General features: G+C 42.4%; 2 protein-coding genes across 7 annotated transcripts in view; one reads left to right on the forward strand and one right to left on the reverse strand.

Annotated features, from left to right (window-relative positions):
• KATNAL2 (katanin catalytic subunit A1 like 2) overlaps positions 1-21,837 on the forward strand; it is a 99,242-nt gene that overhangs the window by 13,088 nt on the left and 64,317 nt on the right. The window lies entirely within an intron of this gene.
• Positions 1,177-20,746, reverse strand: LOC132503209 (elongin-A-like). Its single transcript, XM_060119632.1, is given in 3 exon segments — positions 1,177-3,251; positions 3,254-3,553; positions 20,734-20,746. Coding segments are annotated over 3 exon segments (2,388 nt in total).

Below are 21,837 nucleotides of genomic sequence, written 5' to 3' on the forward strand. Positions count from 1 at the left end.
GGCCAATTGCTAAGGAGGTTGTGATTTCGTTTCCTGGACTGATTGCTGGAGAGTCTGTGATTTGGTTTTCTGGGATGGTTGCTGCAGAGGTTGTGGTTTGGCTTCCTGAGCTTATGTGGTTCTGGCCATTCGTCATTTATATATTCAGTTTCTCATCCTAAAAGTGATACTGTAGTACCAAAGAATATATATTTAACATTTGCCTATTAACTTCCATAGAAGTTGTATTAATTTATCATCTACTAGTAATGTCTGATCATCTGCCCCAACACAGCAGGCTATTAACCTTTTGAATTCTACTTAACTGATAGGTGGAAATTTGTATCATATTATGGGATCTTTTCTTTATTTTGAAGTTAATTGAATTTAATTTTTTTATACAGCAGGTTCTTGTTAGTTATCTATTTTATACATATTAGTGTATATATGTCAATCCCAGTCTCCCAATTCATCCCACCACCACCACCTCCCTCATATTATGTTTATTTGCATTTTAGTAAGATTGAGCATCTTGTCATATATTTAAGAGTCATTTGTGTTTCCTTTTGTGTGAACCATCGTTTCCTATGTTTGCCCATTTTTATAGTAAATTATTGGTCTTTTTCTCTCATTAATTTGTGGGCCCTTATTATATATAAAGGAAATTGGCCTTCTGAATGTTAACTGAGTTATAAATATCTTTCCCAGTTTGTTGTTTATCTTTCGACCTTGTTTTTTTAATATATTTCTAAATTTTTATGTGGTCAAATATATCAGTCTTTTTAATTAATGGCTTCTGGGTTTGTGTCCAAGAAGACCTCATCTACTCTGAGAGTAAAAAAAAAAATTCTCATGTTAAGTACTTTTGTTTATTTATATAAACACAATCTGGGGATAATATTTGTTAAGACTATGTCATATTGTTTACAAAGAGGCTAGTTAACAACAAAAGTATAATGGATCTTAAAATCGTCAGTGGGACTGAGGCATCTCATCTTCAGAATTCTGAAGTGTTCTCCAGGCAGGAGGCAGTGGCTATGGCAGCTCACAGGTGCAGCACTTGAAAACTACAGGAGTCAGAGTCCAAAAGTTTCCACAAAGCAAAACAGTCTGGTCTCCTTTGGAAGTCCCATTCCCTAACACCCACTGCCCTTGTATTCCTCCTCTGGAATTCCAGCTCCAAGGCAAGGCCTCAATTTACCGTTGGGAGAACCTGTTCTTGAAATCTTTAATTGTCTTGGCCATCATGGGGGTGATTTTCTTTGCAGGTTTCCTGCTGCTGACTACCCGCGGCAAGTGGGTACTGGTGGTGCTTGAGCAGGCTCCGGCTGGCTTCTCATGGGTGAGGTTAAGGCTGTTTCTGCTGGAGGGAGTATGGATGGTTCCTGTGGGGTACAGGGCTGGCTTGATCTTGACTTTTTCAGGGGCAGCTGCTTCTCCTATTTCAAACTTCTCCTGCCTCCTTCGAACGTCAGAAGGTGGCCTGGGCAGAGAGTTGAGAAGGATCATCTTTGCTTGTCGGCCTTTGGGCTTATTGGCTTGTGCAGATTGGATATTCATTGTCAGTGCTTGAAGCCGCTGCTCTCGGGCCTGCTGAAGCCGCATGTACATCTCTCGCCATGTCTCGTGCTCTTTTGGCCTTTCTTTCCTAAAGTTTTGGTGAGAGTGAATTTTCCATAGTTTGTCTGTTTCTTGGATTAATGCATGATTGTCTTTCTCTATGCGATACAGCTGATCAGGTGCACAGCTCTCCAAGATGGGTTCAAGAACCGAATATGGGACTCCTCTCACTTTAAAGATTGAACTGATGTTGTTTCTAAGTACCCAGATGCACTGCTGGCGCAAGGTCATCATTTTGGCAAGATAGGTACGCTTGGAGCCAGAAAACACTTGCATCTTAGAATTCATTCTACGTCCAGTAAATCCAACTTCTTCCTCTTCCTGGGGTGAAGACAGTGCTTTTTGCTTTGGTCGTAAGGAGGACATCAATCCAGAGGCAAGAAGTGGACGGTCATTAGCCTGGACCCTGGGTAATGGGGGGTCCGGCCACGCTGGTGCATCAGTGGTGACTTTTTCCAGCTTGGCCCAGATGTTTCCAGAGGGCTGCAGCTTCTCTGATCTGTTTTCATTCACCTTAGGTAGTTTCTGAACCAAGTCCAAGTTTTCACTTGAATCATATTTTTTAGGTCCTTTTTCTTCAAGAGCAGTGGCTGAAGTTTTCATAATCTTTTTCTTTTTCTTCCTAGGCTGGTCGTAGTTGAGGTATGACTCAAAAGACCTGGTGGGCGGCTTGAATTCATTATCCATATCCACCTCCTCACTGTTAGGGAGGAAGCCCTCAGGCTTTCCATCCAAATGAGGAGGTCTTACTTTCTCTTCTTGAAGCTTTTGGTTATTGGAAACCTTCTCTTTCACCTTGGGTAACAGGCCTCTTGCCCCCTCTGCTATGTCCAAGCAGTGGCGACTCTGCTTGTTTTTGTCCGGTTTGGTTTTCTCGGAGTCTTGGTGCTTCCGCTTTTTAAGGTGTGAAGCTTGTCTGAAGGGAGGTAAAACCTGGATGCCGCGGCCCTCTCTTTCCTTCTCTTTCTCGACACCACTAGAGGGCGGATTCTCGTTTGCTCTGTCCCGGGGGAGAGGCCGCGGCCTTTCCTCTCTGGAGAAGACCAGGCCTGATTTTCGTCTGGTCAAGGCAGAGGACTTCTCGTGTCCCTTGGTACCGACCAGGAATTTGTCCCTGTGGGGAGGCTGGTGTCCCCTGCTTAGACTCCCAGCCCCTCTCCCCTGGGGTGCACCCAGGTGGCCGTCTCCTCCGAGCTCCAGTCTGGCCCGAGGGGCATCTGAGGGGCTTTCCCCAGGCCTCTGCTGTGCAACACGGGCCTCCGCCAGGCGTCTGTGACAGTCCCCGTACATCAGACAAGGACGGATAGACTGTGGAGGGGACCGGCTGTAACCAGATGATCCCCGCTCCGAAGAATAAACTGGGGAACCCCCGCGGCACCGCCTTCTGTCCTCGCCCCTCTCCCGGCCGTGGGACCCGTGGCAGGGCCTCACTACCTCTGAGGGGTGTCTGTGGAGCTCCGGTCTGTGCTCGCAGCCGTGTGATCGGTCTTTGCGGGCTGTGCGGTGTGCGTGGCCGTGCCCCTCCATCGCCTCCTTCTACGAAGGAGCGCCCTCTGGGCGCTGCCGGGAATTGTTCTTCCCCAGGTCCCTCTCGTCAGGCTCCTGGTTTCCGTCCACTGGAACCAGCCTCCTCCACAGCGCCGCCAGGTCCCAGCCAGGCTATCGACGCGCTGGCGTTTGTGCCCGCGACTGGCCGTCGGGCCGACCCCACTCTCTGTGAGAATGGCCGCCGCAACGGGCGAAGCCAGTGGCGCTTCTGTTCTCTTCACGGCCTCCTCCGCAACCTCGTGCCCGGACGCTGCCGCCCGGCCCTGCCCTGCCCCGAGCTCCCCTGGGTGCGCACGGCGCGGCCCGCCTCTGGCGCTCGGGGCGTGGAGCCCCCGCGGGAACGGCCACCAGCGCGCGTCCGGGACGCAAGGAAGCCCCAGCGCCCCCTTCCTGAGGGGGCTGAGAGCTGTGCCCAAATTACATCACCACCAGTCGGGAGTCCCTGGGCCGCCCTGTCCCACTTGGGTCCGGAGAGCAGCAGGAATCAATCAACAGTGACGACCACCCTAGCGCCGTGCGCTTGCCATCGACTAATTCCAGCCTCTACACAACCAAAGAAGAGTTATATTATCCCCATTGTACGGGGGAGTAAACTGAAAGTCTTAGAATTTATTAGATCTAAGAACTCCTGACAGTTATTTTTATTTTGTTTTCAATATTCTCAGTCGTATCAATTGACAGTTCTAACGATTACTTACGTAATAATAAGTCAAGCTTAAAGAAATAGTACGTAATGGGCTTCCCTGGTGGCGCAGTGGTTGAGAGTCCGCCTGCCGATGCAGGGGACACAGGTTCGTGCCCCGGTCCGGGAGGATCCCACATGCCGCAGAGCGGCTGGGCCCGTGAGCCATGGCCGCTGAGCCTGCGCGTCCGGAGCCTGCGCTCCACAACGGGAGAGGCCACAGCAGTGAGAGGCCCGCGTACCACAAAAAAAAAAAAAAAAAAAAAAAAAAAAAAAAAAAAAAAAAGAAATAATAACAGAATAAATAAGTAAAACCACCACATTCCCACAACCCAGATACACTAAGGTATTGTTACCCAACAGTGAACCTTGGTGTATATCCATATATCTTTCCAGATCCTTTGCTATGTATGTATATACACATACATGCACACACCCGTATGTTTTATCAAAATGAAATTGTATTGTAAATACTGTTCTTTAACCAACTAGTTCTCTAGCCAGAGTGCAAAACAGGATCATGCATTGTATCTGGTTGTATCCCCTATGTCTCTTTGAATTTGCACAGCTTCCCCCATCCCCTACCTTCTCTATTTCTATTTATTTTATTTATTTTATCTTCTAGTTTTATTGAGATATAATTGACATACAGCACTGTATAAGTTTAAGGTATACAGCATAATGATTTGACTTAATACATCATGAAATGATTATCACAAGTTTAGTGAACATCTAGCATCTCATATAGATACAAAATTAAGGAAATAGAAAAAAATGTTTCCTTGTGATAAGAACTCTTGGGATTTGCTCTCTTAACTACTTTCATATATAAATACAGCAGTATTAATTATATTTATCATGTTGTACATTATATCCCTAGTACTTATTTATCTTATAACTGAAGTTTGTACCTTTTGACCACCCTCATCCAATTCCTCCTCCCTCCACTCACCGCCTCTGGTAACCACAAATCTGATCTCTTTTTCTATGAGTTTGTTTGTTTGTTTTTGAAGTTTAATTCACTTACCATACTGTGTTAGTTTCTGTTATATGACATAATGACTTGATATACATTCGATTTATATAATTTCAAAATGATCAACACAGTAAGTCAGTTTTGAGTTGTCATCATACAACGATATTATATAGTTATTGACTATATTCCCCACACTGTACATTTCCTACCCGTGACTCATTTATTTTGCAGCCAGAAGTTTGTTCCTCTTAACCTCCCTCACCTATTTCTTTGCTCCTTCCCGCTCCCCTGTGGCAATCACCTGTTTGTTCTCTGTATCTATAACTCTTTTTCTGTTTTGTTATGTTTGTTCATTTGTTTTGTTTTTTAGATTCCACATATATGTGAAACCATATAGTATTTGTCCTCAGTTGGATTTATTTCACTTAGCATAATACCCTCTAGGTCCATCCATGTCATTGTAAATGGCAATATTTCATTCTTTTTTTATGGCTGAGTAATATTTAATTGTATATATATGCCACATCTTCTTTATCCATTCACCTATTGTTGGGCAATTAGGTTGCTTCCATATCTTGGCTATTGTAAATAATGCTGCAATGAACACAGGGGTACATAGATCTTTTCTAATTAGTGTTTCATTTTCTTTGGATAAGTACGCAGTAGTGGAATTGCTGGATCATATGGTAGTTCTATTTTTAATTTTTTGAGGAATCTCCATACTGTTTTTCATAGTGGCTGCTCCAATTTACATTCCCATCAACAGTGCAAGAGGATTCCCTTTTCTGCACATCCTCACCAACACTTGTTATTTGTTGTCTTTTTGATAGTAGCCATTGTGACAGGTATGAGGTGGTATCTCACTGTGGTTTTGATTTGCATTACCCTGATGATTAGTGATGTTGAAAATCTTTTCATCTGCCTGTTGGCTGTCTGTATGTCTTCTTTGGAAAAATGTCTATTCAGATCCTCTGCCTGTTTTTTAATCCAGTTGTTTGTTTTTTGATGTTGAGTTGTATGAGATCTTTGTATATTTTGGATATTAACTCCGTATTGGATATATTTTTTGCAATTATATTCTCCCATTCAGCATGTGGCTTTTCATTTTGTTGATGGTTTCCTTCGCTGCACAAAGCCTTTTACTTTGATGTAGTCCCATTTGTTAATTTTTGCTTTGGTTTCCCTTGTCTGAGGAGACATATTCAAAAAAGTATTACAAAGATCAATGTCAAAGAGCTTAATGCCTATGTTTTCTTCTAGAAGTTTTATGGTCTCAGGTCTTACATTTAAGTCTTTAATGCATCGAGTTTATTTTTGCGCATGGTGTGAGAGAGTATTCTGGTTTGATACTTTTGCGTGTAACTGTCCAATTTTCCCAACACCATTTATTAAAGAGGCTGTCTTTTCCCCATTGTATATTCTAGCCTCCTTTGTTGTAGATTAACTGCCCATATAAGTTTTGGTTCATTTCTGGGCTGTCTGTTCTGTTCCATTGATCCATGTGTCTGTTTTTGTGCCAGTACTATACTGTTTTGATGACTGTAGCTTTGTAGTACAGTTTGAAATCAGGGAGTGTGATACCTCCAGCTTTGTTCTTATTTTCTGAAGATTGTTTTGCCTAATATTTTGTTGAGGATTTTTACGTCTATGTTCATCAGTGATATTGGCCTGTAATTTTCTGGTTTTTTTGTGATGTCTTTGTCTGCTTTTGGCATCAGGGTGATGCTGGCCTCATGTTTGGAAGAATGTGTTTGGAAGTGTTCCTTCCTCTGCAGTTTTTTGGAACAGTTTGAGGAGGATAGGTTTTAGCTCTTCTCTAAATGCTTGGTAGAAATCACCTGTGAGGCCATCTGGTCCTGGACTTTTGTTTGTTGGGAGTTTTTTTTTAATTATTATTACTGTTTCAGTTTCATTACTGGCAATTTGTTTGTTCATATATTCTATTTCTTCCTGATTCAGTCTTGAGAGATTGTACATTTCTAGGAATTTGTCCATTTCTTATAGGTTGTTCATTTTATTGGCATATAATTGTTTGTAGTTGCCTCTTATGATCCTTTGTATTTCTGTGGTGTTGGTTATAACTTCTCCTATTTCATTTCTGACTCTGTTGATTTGGGCCCTCTCTATTTTTTTCTTTTCTTTTTTTTTTTTTTTTTTTTTTTTTTTGCGGTACGCGGGCCTCTCACTGTTGTGGCCTCTCCCGTTGCGGAGCACAGGCTCTGGAAGCGCAGGCTCAGCGGCCATGGCTCACGGACCTAGCCACTCCGTGTCATGTGGGATCTTCCCAGACCGGGGCACGAACCCATGTCCCCTGCATCGGCAGGTGGACTCTCAACCACTGCGCCACCGGGGAAGCCCTCTATTTTTTTCTTGATGAGTCTGGCTAAAGTTTTATCAAGTTTGTTTATCTTTTCAAACAACCAGCTCTTAGTTTCATTCATCTTTTCTATTTCTTTTTTTAGACTTTATTTCATTTCTGCTCTGATCTTTATGATTTCTTTCCTTTTATTAATTTTGTGGTTTTTTTCTTTCTCTAGTTCCTTTAGGTGTAAGGTTAGGTTGTTTGAGATTTTTCTTGTCTCCTGAGGTAAACTTGTATTGCAATAAACTTCCCTGTTAGAATTGCTTTTGCTTTGTCCCATAGATTTTGGATAGTGTTTCTTTGTTTTAATTTTTTTGCTCCAGGTTTTTTAAATTTTGTCTTTGATTTCTTCAGTGAGCCATTGGTTGTGTAGTAGCATATTGTTTAGCCTCCACATGTTTGTGTTTTTGCATTTTTTTCTTGTATTTGATTTCTAGTCTCATAGTGTTGTGATTGGAAAAGATGCTTGTTATGATTTCAGTTTTCTTAAATTTACTGAGACTTGTTTTGTGGCCTACCATGTGATCTATCCTGGAGAATGTTCCATGTGCACTTGAAAAGAATGTGTATTCTGTTGCTTTTGGATGGAATGTTTCATATATATGGATATGATCCATTTGGCCTAATGTGTCTTTTAAGGCCAGTGTTTCCTTATTGATTTTCTGTCTGGATGATCTGTCCATTGATGTAAGTGGGGGTTGTTAAATTACCTTACTATTATTGTAATACTGTCAGTTTCCCCCTTTCTGTCTGTTAATATTTGCTTTATGTATTTAGGTGCTCTTATATGGGGTTCATATATATTTACAATTGTCTTCTTCGATTGATCCCTTGATCATTATGTAATGTCCTTCTTTGTTTCTTGTTACAGTCTTTGTTTTAAAGTCTTTTACCTGATATAAGTATTGCTACCCTGGCTTTCTTTTCATTTTAGTCTGCATGGAATACCCTTTTCCATCCTTTTACTTTCAGTCCATGTGTGTCTTTAGTTCTAAAGTGAGTCTCTTGTAGGCAGCATATATATGGGTCTTGCTATTGTGTGCATTCAGCCACTCTATGTCTTTTTTTTTTTTTTTTTGCGGTATGCGGGCCTCTCACTGTTGTGGCCTCTCCCATTGCGGAGCACAGGCTCCAGATGCTCAGGCTCAGCGGCCATGGCTCACGGGCCCAGCCGCTCCAGGGCATGTGGGATCTTCCCGGACCGGGGCACGAACCCGTGTCCCCTGCATCGGCAGGCGGACTCTCAACCACTGCGCCACCAGGGAAGCCCCACTCTATGTCTTTTGATTGGAACATTTAGTCCATTTACATTTAGAGTAACTATTGATAGATATGTACTTATTGCCATTTTATTAATTGTTTTGGGGTTGTTATTGTAGTTCTTTTTCTTTCTGTCTTCTTTTGCTCTCTTCCCTTGTGATTTGATGACGATCTTTAGTGTTATGGTTGGATTCCTTTCTCTTTATGTGTGTGTGTATCTATTATGGATTTTTGGATTGTGGTTATCATGAGGTTTATATATACCAATATATATTTTAAGATGCTGATCTTTTAAGTTCAAATACATTTTAACAATCCTACATTTTTACTCCCCCATGTTTATTGTTTTTGACATCATATTTCCCATCTTTTTGTTTTTTATATCCCTTAAATACTTAATATGGATCTAGATGAGTCTAGTATGCTTGTCTTTTAACCTTCCTACTAGTTTTACATGTGGTTGATTTACTACCTTTATAGTATATTTGCCTTTACCAATGAGATTTTTCCTTTCATAATTTTCCTATTTCTAGTAGTGGTCTTTTCTTTTTCACTTAAAGAAGTCTCTAACATTTCTTGTAAAGCTGGTTTGGTAGTGCTGAACTCCTTTAGCTTTTGCTTGTCTGTAAACCTTTTGATCGCTCTGTCAAATCTGAATGAAAGCATTGCCAGATGAAGCATTCTTGGTTGTAGGTTTTTCTGTTTCATCTCTTTAAATACATTGCCACTCCCTTCTGGCCTGCCGAGTTTTTGTTGAAAAGTCAGCTGATCGCCTTATGGGAGTTTCCTTGTACTTAACTTGTTGCTTTTCTCTTGCTATTTTTATCTCTCACTTTATCTCTAATTTTTGCTATTTTTATTACAATATGTGTTGGTGTGGTCCTCTTTGGGTTGATCCTGTTTGGAATCTCTGTGATTTTTGGGCCTAGATGTCCATTTCTTTTCACAGGTTAGGGAAGTTTTCTACTATTATTTCTTCAGATAAGTTTTCTTCCACTTTCTCTCCCCTTCTCCTTCTGGGACCCTATAATGTGACTGTTAGTACCTTGATGTTGTCCTAGAGGTCTCTTAAGCTATCCTCATTAAAATGTGTTTCCTTTTTTCTGTGCAGCTTGTGTGATTTCTACTACTCTGTTTTCCAGCTCACTGATCCATTCTTCTGTATTATCTAATCTACTGCTGATTACCTCTAGTGTATTTTAAAATCTCAGTTACTGTATTCTTTATCTTTGGTTCTTCTTTATGTTTTCTAACTCCTTATTAATAACTTCCAACTTCTCACTCTGCTCACCCAATCTTTTCCTGAGTTCTTTGAGCATCTTTACAGTTATTACCTTGAACTCTTTATTGGGTTGATTGATTATCTCCACTTCACTTAGTTCATCTTCTGGGGTTTTATCATGTTCCTTCATTTGGAACATATTCCTCTGTCACCTCATTTTGCCTAATTTGCTGTTTTTATTTCTATATATTTGGTAGGTTGGTTATGTTTCCTGACCTTGGAGAAGTGGACTTTTGTAGATGTCCTGTGTTTCCCAGCAATGCACTTCCCTCTGGTCACAAGAGCTGTATGCTCTAGGGGTGCCCCCTATGTGGGCTATGTGGGTCCTTCTGTTGTCACAGGCTGACTACGGTGGGTGGTCTTGTATGCCCGGCTGGTTTACATATAGCAATATATATATATATGTATTTTTAAAAACTGGTTTGTTGCCAGGCCCTGTCTTGCGCTGAAGCTGCTAGTCACTGGTGCATGAGGCGGGGTCACAAGGCAGCTGGGTACAAGGCCCTGGTGTGTTCTGGGGCTAGTGCTGGTCCGCTGATGGGTGGAGCCAGGTTCTAGGATGGTGGTTGTGGGGCTAGGTGTCCCGGATCCACTAGATGGCCTGCTGGTGTGGGGCCTGTTCCTGACACGGTTGTCTGTGGGATCTGGGGTGTCCTAAAGCTGGTGTTGGCCTGCTGGTGAGTGGGGCTGGATCCTGGGGTTGGGGGGGTCCTGGGGCTAGTGTTGGCCTGCTGGTGGATGGGCCCAGGGCCAAGGGGTTCCCAGGACTAGTGGCGGCCTGCCATGGGTGAAGCTGAGGCCCATGAGGTCCCGGGGCTAGTGCAGGTTCACTGGTGTGAGGGTTCTGAGGAACAGGACTGTGGGCTCGGGGGTATTAAGGCAGCTAGCCTACTGGTGGGTGGGGTTTTATCCCCACCCATCTAGCTACTTGGCCTGAGGTGTCCCAGTACTGGTGCTTCCAGGCTGGTAGGTGGGGCCAGTCCCAGCACTAATAAGCTAGAGGGAGGATTCCAGAATGACACTGGCCAGCAACAGTGTCCTGTGGTAGAACAAGCTTCCAACAGTGGCTGCCACCAGTGTCTGTGTCCCCAGGGTGAGCTCCAGTTTCCTCCCGCCTCTCTAGGAGGCTCTCCAAGATCACCAGGTGCATCTGACCCAGGCTCCTTTCACATTATTGCTTCGGCCCTAGGTCCCAGCACATGTGAGGTTTTGTGTGCCTTTTAAAGATGGAGTCTCTATTTCCCACAGCCCTCTGGCTCTCCTGAAAGTAAGCCCCACTGGCCTTCAAAGCCAAACATTCTAGGGGCTTATCTTCCTGGTGCAGGACCCCCAGGGTCAGGAGCTAGATGGGTGGGGATAAATCCTCACCCACCAGTAGGCTAGCTGCCTGAGGGCCTGAACCCCTCACTGCTTGTGGAGAACCACTGCAATTGTAATTATCTTCCCATTTGTGGGCTGCCCACCCACGGCTATGGGTCTTGACTATACAGCGTCTCTGCTCGTCCTACCTGTCTCCTTGTGGTTCCTTCTTTATGTCTTTAGTTGTAGAAGAACTTCCCTACTCGTCTTCTGGTCTTCCTCGTCACGAGTTGCTCTGTAAATAGTTGTAATTTAGGTGTGCCCATGGGAGGAGGTGAGCTCAGGGTCTTCCTACTCCACCATCTTGGCCGTTCTCTCCTATTTTATTTTTAATGACACTAACGTGTTCAAGAAACCATGCCAATGGTTTTGGAGAACATCTCCCTTTCTACAGTTGTCTGATTGTTTCCTCAAGGTTTCACCTGCTGTTCTATCCCTGATGAGACTGTGGTGTCACCTTACTGTGATGGCAGTCTGATCTCTCCATCATGCAGCTATGTTGCAACTAGAAAGTAGCCTGTCCATAATCTAGTTCCATGTTTAATAACAGTGGCGTGGCACAGCAAGTCCCCTGTGTTTCAGTAGGCTTTATACTTCCCTGAAATCCCCAATTCTATAACCAGTTCAATCTCAGGATTGACAACAAGTGCCTCCCTTCATGGAACACTGTTCCTGAGCATAGTTGACCTGTTCTGCTTTTGTATTAAATACAATACATACGTTCCCTGGATGTGTAGATACCCCTTCTGGTAGTTCTAGTGCTTTGTCAAGTTGTGCGGCATTTGGCACTTGGGAAGTTTCTTGGTAGAAACAGGAGGTAATCAGGAAACAAATTAGAACCTATGGGTATATATATTCAAGCTTTTAAGTGAATATTAGATGCAAGGACTGTAAAATAGAACTATAATGAAAACATTTGAAAGAAGAAATGTGTCCTTTTTAACTGTTTTTGAGATGGACAGCTTAATGCAAAATTTGGATCTTATTACAGAAATTGAAACGAGCTCATGCAAATTAATCTCCATTGCACCCATAAAAAAGAAATTAAAAGCACGAATGCTGTTTGTGGTGTATATACAGTAACATTTCCTAAATATCTTCTGGGTCTAAAGCTAGGAATGATATTCAATGCTTTCTTTTCCTCAGGCTACAGTATTGTAGGATTCAATTTTGAATCTGATAATGGAGGCACTTTTGATGCACAGTAGCCCACAAAGGAAATGAAGAAGTAGAAAACAGCCAGATTATTGAAGCAGAGACAAATGAGACACCCCAGTTAGATGCTCATTTCTGGACCTCCTTTCTTTGGTAGACAGAAACTAATTGAGCATCTAATTGTGTCCATTTCAGGGGCACACCATCTTTTACAGTTTAAATTGACCATTGGTGGTGGCCACTTCTTAGTCTGTTAATTCAGAAGACAATTTTCTATGATAATTTGAATGGCATGAGTAGAAAGGTGTTATAGATCTGGCAAACTTTATACTTTCAATTAACAAATTTATAAGACCATATTCTGTGTTTCAAGTAACCGCACGCCTTAAATATTTAACACTAGGTATTTGAATAGAGTTTTCTTATCTCTCCTTAAATTCTGAATTTCCATCAAACTTAAAGAAGAAGTAGCATTATTATTTTAAGGCCTGGGCACCCCAACTATAAGGTAAGAAAGCCATTTTTGAAGCAACCTCATTATCAAACAATTCTAAGTCACTGAACCAAAGAGTATCCTTCAGTCCCCATCATCTGCTGTAGAGATCAGGACTGTTTGCCAAACTTTGTGATTCCAGCCATAAAGCCCTAGAAATACTCTTGATTGGAGTTGGGACAGCTGTCGTTTTCCAGGAATATAATAAAAACTTTGCACAAGTGCCTCTGATAGATTGTTTATAGTCTTTCAAGAATATGATCAACATTGCTCAGATCAGCTCAGAATCCGGAAGTCCATCCCAAGAATTAGAGCTTTGCCTTCCTATTCATCCTGACCTACCATGAGTTCACTAGGTCAGTGGTGTTCACTGTTTAAGCGACTCTCCAGGGATTCTAAAAGGAATTTGAGGGAGATTATTCTGACAAATCCTCCAGCTCAAGTTTGGTGAGGGCAGCTGTGAAAGCCAAAGCTCTCCCTATGGATAGCAGACAATAAGACTCCTATGTTTCTCTCCCTCAGTGTATACGCACATGGAGGGAGGGAGGTAAACTCAGGGGGACATAGGAGTAGGAAGTGTAGTGTGGAGGAGGAGCTGCCTTTGGGTGACTTTGTCTGGATCTTTCCCTCCTAGTGAATGGAACACCCAAGGGCAGCATCAGTGTCAGGACATTTCTCACCCCACCTCCATATCTACTGATGGAGGGGAGGGGAGGGAACCCAGATGTCAGAGTGGCTCATCTGCCAAGGTGATGATGGAATTCCTTAGCCTGGAAGTGTTTTGATCTGTGAACAGTTGAACCCAAGCCGACGTGTTTCTTTGTTCTTTACTTGCCAAAGTATTGAAGTTAAACAATTCAGAAGTCTATGGATAAAAAATTGAGCTGCTGTGCCCCCATCCCTTTCCTCTACCCAGAGGTAACTACACATCTAGATTTTTATTCCTTTCTTTTTCTATGAGTGAAAGAGTGTGGGTATGTATTTCTGTGATTTTTCACCTTACATATGTCTTAGAATTAGGTGGATTTGCATCTGCTCACATAGAAAGATGTTCAAGACATATTATTAAGTGGGGGAAAAAGCAAGATGCCCAACAGTATATACAAAATGATAAACTTTTTTGCAAATTTAAAAGAATTTGTTTATATATATGTTGATATATTCATAAACCCCTTTCAGAATGATTACATGACAAATTAACAATGGTGGATAGGGTGAAGAGAGAAACGTTTCTTTTTAAATTTTTTGTACTAATCAAAGTTTTTCTTTGTCAAATTTAAACATTACCTTTTTTTAAAATAGGTTTATTGGAGTATAATTGCTTTACAATGTTGTGTTAGTTTCTGTTGTACAACAAAGTGAATCAGCTATATGTATACATATATCCCCATAGCCCCTCCCTCTTGAGCCTCCCTCGCATCCTCCTTATCCCACTCCTCTAGGTGGTCACAAAGCATAGAGCTGATCTCCCTGTGCTATGCAGCAGCTTCCCACTAGCCATCCATTTTACATTTGGTAGTCTATATATGTCAGTGTTACTCTCTCACTTCGTCCCAGCTTCCCCTTCACCCCTGTGTCCTCAAGTCTGTTCTCTACGTCTGTGTCTTTATTCCTGCCCTGCCAATAGGTTCATCAGTACCTTTTTTTTAGATTCCATGTATGTGCGTTAGCATACAGTATTTGTTTTTTTCTTTCTGACTTCACTCTGTATGACAGACTTTAGGTCCATCCACCTCATTACAAATAACTCAATTTCGTTCCTTTTTATGGCTGAGTAATATTCCATTGTATATATGTGCCACATCTTCTTTATCTATTCATCTGTCAATGGACATTTAGGTTGCTTCCATGTCCTGGCTATTGTAAATAGTGCTGCAATGAACATTGTGGTGCATGACTCTTTTTTTTTTTTTTTTTTTTTTTGCGGTATGCGGGCCTCTCACTGTTGTGGCCTCCCCCATTGCGGAGCACAGGCTCCGGACGCGCAGGCTCCGGACGCTCAGGCTCAGCGGCCATGGCTCACGGGCCCAGCCGCTCCGCGGCATATGGGATCCTCCCAGACCGGGGCACGAACCCGTATCCCCTGCATCGGCAGGCGGACTCTCAACCACTTGCGCCACCAGGGAGGCCCGGTGCATGACTCTTTTTGAATTATGGTTTTCTCAAGGTATTATGCCCAGTAGTGAGATTGCTGGGTCATATTTTTAGTTTTTTAAGGAACCTCCCTACTGTTCTCCATAGTGGCTATATCAATTTACATTCCCACCAACAAAGCAGGAGGGTTCCCTTTTCTCCACACCCTCTCCAGCATTTATTGTTTGTAGATTTTCCTTTTTTTTTTTTTTTTTTTTTTTTTGCAGTACGCGGGCCTCTCACTGCTGTGGCCTCTCCCGTTGTGGAGCACAGGCTCCGGACGCGCAGGCTCAGCGGCCATGGCTCACGGGCCCAGCCGCTCTGCGGCATGTGGGATCTTCCCGGACCGGGGCATGAACCTGTGTCCCCTGCATCGGCAGGCGGACTCTCAACCACTGCGCCACCAGGGAAGCCCTGTTTGTAGATTTTTTGATGATGGCCATTCTGACCCATGTGAGGTGATACCTCATTGTGGTTTTGATTTGCATTTCTCTAATGATTAGTGATGTTGAGCATCTTTTCATGTGTTTGTTGGCAATCTGTATGTCTTCTTTGGAGAAATGTCTTCCACTCATTTTTGGATTGAGTTGTTTGTTTTTCTGATATTGAGCTGCATGAGCTGCTTGTATATTTTGGAGATTAATCCTTTGTCAGTTGCTTCATTTGCAAATATTATCTCCCATTCTGAGGGTTGTCTTTTCATCTTGTTTATGCAAAAGCTTTTAAGTTTCATTAGGTCCTATTTGTTCATTTTTTATTTTATTTCCATTACTCTAGGAGGTGGGTCAAAAAGGATCTTGCTGTGATTTATGTCAAAGAGTTAAACATTACCTTTAATTCACACTTTCTTTCTATTTGGGAGTGGATGGTAAGTGGGTGGAGAGAAAACACAATGTCTTCAAAATCTTTCCTCGTCAGTGTATATAGATCTACTTCGTTCTTTTTATTGGGGCATAGTGATACATAGTAAGCCTGTATCATGATTTAGTTAACCACTAATGGACATTTTAGAGTATTTCTAATTTTGGAGGGGAATACACATAATGCTGTATTAGACATCCTTGAACATTTATTATTTTGCAGATGTGAAGTATTTCTATAATATAGTATAATTGATCTGGCATAAATGGTGAGTTATGGAATTGCGGGGTCAGTGGGCATGTGCATGTTTCCTTTTGCTCTATAAAAGTGTTGTACTAGTTTATATTTCCACCAATTATATCTGAGTACATATTCTTTCACACCTTGCCAACTCTGAATATTATCTGGATAAAAAATTTTAAATTTCTGCCTTAAAAATTTTTGAGATTCTTTTTTTTTTTTTTTTTTTTGCTGTACGCGGGCCTCTCACTGCTGTGGCCTCTCCCGTTGCGGAGCACAGGCTCCGGACACACAGGCTCCGCGGCCATGGCTCGCGGGCCCAGCCGCTCCGCGGCATGTGGGATCTTCCGGGATCGGGGCACGAACCCGTGTCCCCTGCATCGGCAGGCGGACTCTCAACCACTGCGCCACCAGGGAAGCCCTTGAGATTCTTTTTGAAAGAAGTTTATTTTTTTCCAAATGAACTGAGGAAATATTAACACTACTTAAGGTGGTTTCTTCAACTTTTTTGTGTACTGCAAGTTGTGATAAAACCAGAAAGAAAACATATAAAGGACATATCTGCCTAGATGATTTTGTGTTTTCTTTTCTGTCTGGGGAGTCTACCCTGTAGCCACATTGACTCACCAAGCTTGTTACAGCCAAGTCATCAGAGCAAGTAAAGAAGCATCATTGCCGCATCCCAAGACATGACCAGGCTCTGCCATCAGGGTAGTGAAGAGGCCCTCACAGCAGTGTGGGTGATAAGCAGCACCCTCATTTCCATTTTGAATAACTTCAAAATATTGCATGAAATCATTTCTATTTCCAGTCATATCATTTATTTTATATTACTCAAAACATTGCTCAAATTATTTACATTCGTTTTAGCCTTTTTCTCCCTAACTCTCCCTGTTTTTATGCATTTTAAAACAGCTTTATTGAGATATAATTCATATACCATGCAACTCACCCATTTATTTTTTATTTTTTATTTTTCTAAGATGATTCTTTTTTTGATTTTTTTTTTGGCTGTGTTGGGTCTTCGTTGTGGCATGCAGGATCTTCGTTGTGGCGTGTGGGCTTCTCTGTAGTTGTGGTGTGCGGGCTCTCTATCTGAGGCACACTAGGGGCTCAGTTGCCCTGTGGCACGTGGGATCTTAGTTCCCTGACCACGGATGGAACTCGCGTCCCCTGCACTGGAAGGCGACTTCTTAACCACTGGACCACCAGGGAAGTCCAACTCACCCATTTAAAGTGTGTAATTCTATGGCTTTTAAGGACGGGGTGATGGTTAAGGGGTGCAGAGTTTCTTTTTGGGGTAATGAAATATGTTTTTAAATTTTCATGGTGATAGTTGTATAAATCTGATCTGGGCTCTACCCAGGTGATCACCTTTAGGAAATTCAGGGCTGTCAGCCAAAGCCAGTGCAGTGTGTGTCGTACTGAGGAGCACAAGCAAAACACTCCCGGCTGTTTTTTCTCAGCATCTTAGTCATAAGGGACCATTTGCATTAGTGCGTGTTTAGATTAGGAAGAAGCATGTGCTTTCAGAGTGAAGGATGGAGGGTCTCTGAACTATATGAACAAAGCAACTAACAGCTGTTAGGTACCCACCAAACACTGACCTGATGCTGGCAGAGCACCCCACAGTTTGCAAAACACCAGGTGGAAATGGACCTGGTCAGTGTCCAGTGCAGTCCCTCTGGGGATATTCATGGCTTTCATGGCTCTTTAATTCAAATCCTTTTGTTCTCAAAGACCTTTGCGTACAAATGAGATGGATGGGCTTTGCATACAGCAGGACTGTGTTTTTCAGGAATTAAAGGCATAATCTCCTACAAGACGCACTACTCCTGGTGCAGCAGGGTGACTAACTGAGGTCTAGCCAGTAGTTGCTTTGAAATGGTCACTAAAATTGTGAGATTATGTTTGAGGAATTGTAAGAGACACCATTTGTTGCTATGTGAGCTCAGCTAAGACTGGCAACCACGGTTGTTTGCTTCTGGCAAATTTGGCACAATTTTTGGCAGATTAGAACAGCAGCTTCTCTCTGGTCAGATGTGAATGTGCAGGGGCAGGAGTGGACACTGATGAGGAGGGGTTAATGCAGGGGAGGAGTTGATGGAGGGAAGGCCGGGACCAGAGACCTCGGTTCTGAGTCTAACCCCCAAGCATGAGTTTGAGAATGTGGACATTTAGAAACATATCCCATCAATCTTATTACAGCTTGTTTAATATGCAGTTTTATTTTTATTTTGAAAACTTGATTTGGACTAAATTTTGTGATGATTGTCATCTTTTTTGTTATGTAAGTAGTAATTTGGAACTACCTAAATTTCGTGAAGTACTTCCCTTCCTCATACACTAGATGGCACTACAGGCGAGACAAATCAACTTAGAAAAATAGAGCCTTTGACTACCAAGGCTAATTTTGGTAGATGAGAAAGGCTTCAGTCTTCACCAAGAGTTGTTGTGTCAGCATCTTCAGAAAGATGAGGGAAAACTGCCAGTGTTGGACATCTTAATAGGATGTCATTTTGTATAGTGGCTTTCAAGTTTTTTTTTTACTGTGACCAACTGTGAGACGTCTTAGACTGGGATCCAGTGGACACACACATGCAAACGCAACAAAAGTTTCACGAAGCAATACTAAGCCTTCTTACCTGTTACGCATTCTGTGATAATTCTGTTGTGTTGAACTATGCTGCCTGTAGCCCATTGATTTCATGACCTGTAGTTTGACAAAAACAGTTTTCTAGTGGACCTATCAAGAAATATCAGTCTCTGCTTAGCACTTGGCACCATGCCAGGTACTTGGGGGCGCCATGAAGAAATACTTAATTAACTATATTTCTGTTTTCTGGGAAAGAGAAGAGTTACCTTGAGAAGCCTTAGAGAGCAACCCTGTAAGACACTGTAAAATTATGCCCACAGACTAAAAAAACTGCGGAAGCAGATAATTGAAGTGAAGATATTATGGAATAGCTGGATCATACCTAAGCTCTTACTCTGATATGATTTTTTTTTTTTTTTCCGGTACGCGGGCCTCTCACTGTTGTGGCCTCTCCCGTTGCGGAGCACAGGCTCCGGACGTGCAGGCTCAGCGGCCATGGCTCACGGGCCCAGCCGCTCCGCGGCATGTGGGATCCTCCCGGACCGGGGCACGAACCCACGTCCCCTGCATCGGCAGGCGGACCCTCAACCACTGCGCCACCAGGGAAGCCCTGATATGAATTTTTTTGGGGGAAATTACATACTGTGAAACAAAAGTAGTCACAAGAAATACATGTGTATTCCATTCATATAACATTCAAAAATGTAAAAACTAAACACTGGTTTTTTTACGGATGTATAGTTGGTAAAAACCATAAAGAAAAAGGGAATGATGAGCATAAAAGTCAGGATGGAAGTTACCTCTGGTGGGAGGAGGGGAAACGTTTGAAAGGAACAGCACAAGGGAGTTTCTAAGACACTGAAGGTGCTCTGGGGCTTAACCAGGGTGATGCTTGTTATTACTATTATTATTATTATTAAAAATGAATGGATTTTTTAAAAAATTAATTTTATTTATTTATTTATTTTTGGCTGTGTTGGGTCTTCATTGCTGTGCACATTGCTGTGCTTTCTCTAGTTGCAATGAGCGGGGGCTACTCTTTCGTTGCGGTGCATGGGCTTCTCAATGTGGTGGCTTCTCTTGTTGCGGAGCGTGGGCTCTAGGCGTTCAGGCTTCAGTAGCTGTGGCACGTGGACTCAGTAGTTGTGGTGCACGGGCTTAGTTGCTCCCAGGCATGTGGGATCTTCCTGGACCAGGACTTGAACCCGTGTCCCTTGCATTGGCAGGCAGATTCTTAGCCACTGCACCACCAGGGAAGTCCCTGAATGGATGTTTTATACATTCTTCTATATGAATTATGTATTTCATAATAACAATAAAAACATAGCAAAGAAGATTACTGTAATTGCCTTCTTGAGTCTTTAACTCGTCTTGGTAAGTTGCTTTCCGGTTTTTTAACTCACTCGGACAAAAGGGGTTTCTTCAAGGACAGAGGTAGAAATGTACCAAAGGTCAGTTTTTAAGAATGACCTGTCATACAGTTTTAAAGCTCTCCAAATGTTATCAGATCTGTCCTTGAGGGCAAATCTGGATTTCAGAAAGAGTCAAAACTGCTAATAAAGTGCGTTCTTAAATTTGGTGAGGCACAGCTTCAAACAAGAGGACTCTCCAACAGCTGAAGGGTGATTAAGTTATGGTGCATTCTCTGCAGTCATTGAAAGTCATGTTTTAGAAAAACTTCTAATAACTGGGAAAAATATTTACAAAGTATTGATATTTTTAAGAAGAAAAAGCACAGGTTATCAAAACACATGAGAAGCCTATTTTGTAAGAAGATGGAAAAAATGTGACCAAAACATCTACTTTTTTTCTTGTGCCTTTATGCATTGTCCCAGTTTTCTACAGGGCCACATATTATTTTGGTACATGTGGGCTGGAGAAGACTGTGGTCATTAATCTACATTGAAGACAATTTTAAAAGAGGAGTTTCGGAAATATTTTGAGCAATGGAATAAAAGCATGACCTGCTGAGGTAACTACGTTGAAGGGTGACTCCATTTAAATATATTAGGTCTGATATATTTGTTTAAAAATCAGTTAATCGTTTAAAAAATAGACATTTTTTAGAGCAGTTTTGGGTTCACAGCAAAACTGAGTGGAAAGTATGGAGAATTCCCACCCCCCCCGCCCCGCCCCACACATGCCCCGGCTTCCCCCATATCAACCTCCTGTGTCAGATGAACCTACCTTGACACGTCATTGTCACTCAAAGTCCGTAGTTTACATTAGAGTTCACTCCTGGTGCACAGTCTATGGATGTTGACAAATCTTTAATGACATGTAGGCGCCATGACAGTGTCATATAGAGTAATTTCACTGCCCTGAAATTCTCTGTGTTCTGCCTCCCTCCCTCTCCCCCAAACTGGCCACCAAGATCTTTTTACTGTCATCATAGTTTTGCCTTTTCCAGAATGTCATATAGTTGGAAACATACAGTATAAAACTGTTGACACAAATAACCAATAAATAATCTATAAAAGGACTGAAAAGGAGTTTTATTTGAGCCAAATTGAGGACGATAGTCCAGGAGACACAGATACAAGAAGCATTTGAATTGTGTTCTGCAGGACTACAAAATGGGGGAGGATTATAAAGGCAAAAATTGCAAGGTTACGACTAGTTAACATGAATTGTTTATCACGAATTATGATTGGGGCTGGCAAGAAGTAAGGGTGCTTGTTAATAAGTAAGTATTGGTTGGATCCAAAATGGTTGCAGCTGCTAGCAGATCTTGTTTTGAGAATGGCTGGTGGTGTCCTTGAGTCTGATACAGTTCAGAAATTCAAGTTCTTAGTAATGCAGGAACATTTCTGAAACCATATCCACAATGGCCACGAGGCTCCACTTTGGATGCCTGAACCACAGTTACTCCGTTTTTTTGTTTTTTTGTTTTTTTGCGGTACGCGGGCCTCTCACTGTTGTGGCCTCTCCCGTTGTGGATCACAGGCTCACGGGCCCAGCCGCTCCGCGGCATGTGGGATCCTCCCGGATCGGGGCACGAACCCGTGTCCCCTGCATTGGCAGGCAGACCCTCAACCACTGTGCCACCAGGGAAGCCCAGTTACTCCGTTTTGATTTTTAAACGCATCTTTTCCTTAATGGTTAAAGCAGATGTACAATTTGTCTGATAGGCTATAGAACAGGCTATTCTATTCAAGCCAAATCACGTATACGCCAGAATGACTTCCCCATACCTCAATATGTGAAAATTTCTTGCATTGTAACCTTTTTAGATTGGCTTTTTTTACTAAGTAATATGCATCTAAGTTTCCTACATGTCTTTTCATGGCT

This window comes from Mesoplodon densirostris, chromosome 15, assembly GCF_025265405.1.
Source record: "Mesoplodon densirostris isolate mMesDen1 chromosome 15, mMesDen1 primary haplotype, whole genome shotgun sequence".
Taxonomy (NCBI): domain Eukaryota; kingdom Metazoa; phylum Chordata; class Mammalia; order Artiodactyla; family Ziphiidae; genus Mesoplodon; species Mesoplodon densirostris.